Source organism: Littorina saxatilis, linkage group LG8 (assembly GCF_037325665.1).
Source record: "Littorina saxatilis isolate snail1 linkage group LG8, US_GU_Lsax_2.0, whole genome shotgun sequence".
NCBI lineage: Eukaryota > Metazoa > Mollusca > Gastropoda > Littorinimorpha > Littorinidae > Littorina > Littorina saxatilis.
Window position 1 is genome coordinate 8246445 of NC_090252.1, and position 5000 is coordinate 8251444.

Genomic DNA, 5000 nt, shown 5'->3' on the forward strand with positions numbered 1-5000 from the left:
CTCACGCATGCACACACACACACACACACACACACACACACACACACACACACGCACACACACACATACACACACACACACACACACACACACACACATACGCACGCACACTCTCTCAGAGCGTGTCAACACCATTGGAAAAATTAAGTTCGAAGCTGAGAGCGACAGTCTATTTTATCATAAGACTTACGTGCAAAAGCAAGACAATTCTGTGTTGCCCTGCTTTCAACCATCAACTACAAAAACAGATATTTGTTCAGGTTATCTGTTATCTGCAGCTCGACTGAGTATATAACATTAAATCAAACGATGGAGGTAAGAATACAAAGGGGACGCGTTTGACCTTGGCAGAAAAAAATAAGCTCTTTAACGTGACATGCCCCCTGCATTCGCAGTAGTTTAGGGGACAGAACTCTCTTGTTTGTGCTTTTGACATTGAGGTCAATTCGACTAAATGATTGAATAGTATGACTTTCAGTAATTTGTTGTATCTGTTTGGCTTCTTTCTCCGTCTCGAATTGATTCCCTTTCGTCTAAAGCTTGTCATGAACCAAGTTTCCTTCATCATTCAAAGGGTGTGTGTGTGTGTGGTGTGGGGGTGGGGGGTATGCAGCATGCAGGTAGATAGAATAAACAAGGCGTCGATCTCCTCCCAGAGTCCAGCGGCGTCCAGTGGTCAAGCTCAGCGCTGAAAGAGGATGCTGCTGTTTACACCTGTGACAACTCTGACCTCACTCTGTCCTGGGAGGTTTCCAAGACAACAGGGGAGACCATCGTTGACGTCCAGTGGTTCTACGAAGGGAGATCACAAGAGATGATCGCCATTCTTTCCCACGGACATCTGAACGTCATGCCGTCTTTCTCTGGTCGCGTGGAGCTGACAGCCAATGCGGGAATAGTCCTTTATCACGTGACAACAGGGACAAAGGGAAACTACTCTGTGGAAGTCAATGCACTAGACAAGAACGGTGACTATGTCACTCTGCGAAGGAAGGCATCAGTGATTATTGGAGGTAAGGAAACAGAATGAAAATAAACAAACAAAGAAACAGGAGGTAAAAGGAAGTTACCAGCCAAAAATGTCTCAAATCATATCTGCAGTTACTTGGTTAGATTTCGGATTTTGAAAAATGTATGAATTTTGCATAAAAAAAACTAAAAATGATTGATGGTTTCAGAAAAAAAAACGTTCAAAACACAAATTTAAAATGTAAAAGTTTTTAAATTCTTAACTTGGAACATAAGCAACGGGTCTATCTTTTTCGGATCTATGAATCTTGCAAAACTGAGTGCCTGGAATTTCAGAATTTGCTTTAAATGTTTATTTGTGTGAATAATGATATGATTATCATCTTATTATTATACTATTGTCATCATTTTCTTATAATGTTTTCTTCGTCTCAAATTCGCAGTGTTAAGGTCTTGATGGGCATCTGGGGAACACCTTTTCTTAAGAACTTATCTAGCATTCACAAATCATAAAAGAAGTGATCTGTAGACTTGCAATTGACACAGTACACTCTTCCCAGTAAAACAATCAAATGTAAACTACTGTCTGTTCTAACATGATGCTGCACTCGAAACAATCCCAACAACCCATGAACAGTCCGACATGCACAATGTGAAAGGTCATTTTCCACGGAGTTAAAAAGCAAAAACAAACTTGTGTAATTTCACGCCTCAAAAAAAGAAAAAAATACCTTTTTATTGTCTGTTATTCCTCTTTACAAATAAACAGGGGGTATGTCTAACATTTCACATGAAAACAAGTACCCAATTCCTGGCAGAAAACGGCAATGTGAATCTGATGTAGCTTAAACCAAACCCCCTGTACCTCCCAAGTGGTTCGAACGCCATGTTTTACGAAATAATTCATCGTGATGTTGTTTTTTGTAAACATTGCAGACGGCCTGATGACAACAGACGGTCAGCTGCACGCGTCCCAGATGGCGGTGGCTGTGTTTAGTAACTCCACACAACAATGGCACGTGGTGCTCGCCTGTGGTACATTCATCTACTATGACACCCCGCCCTTCACCCTAGAGTGGACCGTGAGTTTTCTTTTCACAACTGATATCTAACGGATTTATTTTGACATTTTCCTCAAGCAGACTGTGTGAAGTACACTCTTTGTTAACAACAAGTTTGTCGGTGTCATTTCGTGTTGTTGTTGTTGTTGTTGTTGTTGTTGTTGTTGTTGTTGTTGTTGTTATTGTTGTCGTTGTTGTTGTCGTGGTGGTGGTTGCTGTTGTTGTTGTTCTTCTTGTTGTTCTTCTTGTTCTTCTTTTTTTTCTTTTTTTTTTCTTTTTTTTTTCTTCTTGTTGTTACATTTGGTTTGTTTTCTTTATGGTTTGCAAATACAAAAGCTTAGTTATTAGAACGTTAAATAACAAACATAACAAACAAAACGAAACGTCAACTAATATTATGCTACCACTAAGACAATGAGCAGCAACACTTAAATGGTTTCTGTCCTAATCTATCTGTACACACACTCACAGCAACTATGACCCACAGTGAAAAACATTCGTTGGCAATTGACATCGCCTTTGCAAAATTCTTCTCTGATTGGTGCTGAGGTGCACGCAAATGTTATTGCAACCCCTTGAGAACTGGGGAAAATATTGAGGTTTGCGTGTAATGTCAGCTAATCCAATCCCTCGGCTGGCTACTACTGGGTTGGTAAGGTTGTCGTGCATATCTGCCCTGGGTGGTAATTGCTTATTACACGTATTCTCTCTGCCCTCAGACGCCGTCCGGTCAGTCCGTGTCCAGCTCCCAGTACAAGGAGGGACAGTTCCTGCTGCTGCTGGACAACCCTGTGTCGGGAGGGTCCTACACCTGTCACGTTCCTGACAGCTCCGCGTCTGTCGCCTGTCTCCATGGCAACAGTACTGACGTCAGCTCCACTGTCGTCGTTGATGACGTCAAGTCTCGTCTGACGTTACTGGAGGCGGAGAACAGACAGCTGAAAGAAGAACTCGTTAAGAAAGAAAACCAAACCAACGCGCTCATCGACAGCGTGTCTACACTACTCAGTCACCACCTGCACGGTACATCTACTGCTACAGTGAAACCCCTCTCTACAGACCCCCCCCCCCCTTTTTTATACCCCCCCCCCCCCCCCCCAGATAAGGACTTCCTCTTTTCTAAGATTTTGATTTTTTAATTTTCTGTTCGTAACATCCTTCGGTTTACCCTGATTTTCAGACTCCCTTCTTTACAAGATCTGATTTTCAGACTCCCTCCTTTACAAGATCTGATTTTCAGACTCCCTCCTTTACAAGATCTGATTTTCAGACTCCCTCCTTTACAAGATCTGATTTTCTCAGATTGTTGGAGGTCTTAAGGGAGGGTTTCACTGTTCACGAAACACTGATTCTGCCTGCCTATGTCCTGCTCTCTGTATGTGTGTGTGTGTGTGTGTGTGCGTGTGTGTGTGGTGTGAATGTGTGTGCGTGCGTGTGCATGTGTGTGTGTGTATGTGTGCGTATGTGTGTGTGTGTGTGTGTGTGTGTGTGTGTGTGTGTGTGTGTGTGTGTGTGTGTGTGTGTGTGCCAACATGTTATTTTATTTTCTAGCCGTTGATTTTCAATCGTAATAGTTGAATGGTTGATATTTCCCACAGACGAGAGGACGAAGCGGGTCAGTTTCCACGCCATACACCTGAAGGATACCACTCCATCTAGCGGCGACGTGCTCATCCCCACCACCGTCCACAACAACCAGGGCAACGGCTACAACTCGGCCACAGGCAAGTTCACCGCCCCCTACAACGGCACCTACTGCTTCATGTCCAGTCTGTTTGGATATGGCTCCGGTCATCACATTGAGGTGTCTCTGATGGTGGACGGCAAGCAGGACCTTGTCCTTTATACCGACTTTGGCAGTGCTGGGGACTATGACGCGGCCTCGCTGCAGGGTGTAGTGTCTGTACGGGCTGGTCAGTCGGTGTGGCTGGAGGCTGATGGTGGCCACAATCAGTTCTCTACAGGTTCACATGCTAATTCTTTCAGCGGGTTCCTTGTTTCCTACCATCTTTGAAGCAATCTGGTGAAAGTAAAGGTGTGATGATGTGTTCACCACCCCCCCCCCCCCCCCTTCCCCTCCTCTTCTCTTGCTTGTCAACCTGATGAAGGTTACTTTAATCCTATAGCAACAAATATCCTAATATTTTTTACTGCCGTAATTATTATGATGGTTTTTTTTAAGAAAACTTTTAAGTGTGTTATATTCTATGATCTGCTGAAAGGATTGACGATAACGATGTGCGTAAAATGCGACAAAGCAACAATACGTTTTTTTAATCTAAAAGCAGCGTAAACGTTTGTGAGGTAAATGCACATGGATGCTAGTTGCTCTTTTATCGTTCGACATGATTTGTTGAGGAGGAAATGATGGTACATGACTTACACTTTGGTCTGGAGTTAAGGGAGCGAAGGAAAGTTAGACTGAGAAGAACCACACTCTAATTACAAAGGGAAGTAATCGCTCTAAATACAGACAACAACAGAAAATGAGAGTTATGCGCAACCATCCTCCTGGCACATGATGAAATCCGATGCATTGAATCGACAACCTTTTTTTCAAACGAGGAAACGCTTACTTTCCTGTGTTGTGAAATCGTGTCGTCATCGAGTGTTGTGCTTCACTGGCTTATGATTTTAACAACTACAGTAAATATCTACATTAATCCTTACTATTAAAAAAACCCAATCATTTGTGTATCACCTGTTGAACAATTTGCTAGTATTATTCTCTCAACGCTACAAAAACATGTTACTTTATTTTTCTGAATAATTATAAAGTTTTTCGTTGCATCCCAAGTTTGAGTTTTAGTAACGAAATGATTATGAATGCGCATAAGTGTGTATGCGTGCGTGAATGTGTGTGTGAGTGTGTGTGTGTGTGTGTGTGTGTATGTATGTGTGTGTGTGTGTGTGTGTGTGTGTGTGTGTATGTATGTGTGTGTGTGTGTGTGTGTTGTGTTGTGTTGTGTT

General features: G+C 42.7%; 1 protein-coding gene across 1 annotated transcript in view; it reads left to right on the plus strand.

Annotated features, from left to right (window-relative positions):
• Positions 1 to 4826, plus strand: part of LOC138972691 (uncharacterized) — an 84127-nt gene extending 79301 nt beyond the window's left edge. Inside the window, exon 5 of the mRNA XM_070345345.1 lies at positions 3629 to 4826. Coding sequence (XP_070201446.1) covers positions 3629 to 4044 — 416 coding nt within the window. The 3' untranslated portion in view covers positions 4045 to 4826. The remainder of the gene's footprint in view (positions 1 to 3628) is intronic.
• The last annotated feature ends 174 nt before the right edge of the window (positions 4827 to 5000 follow it).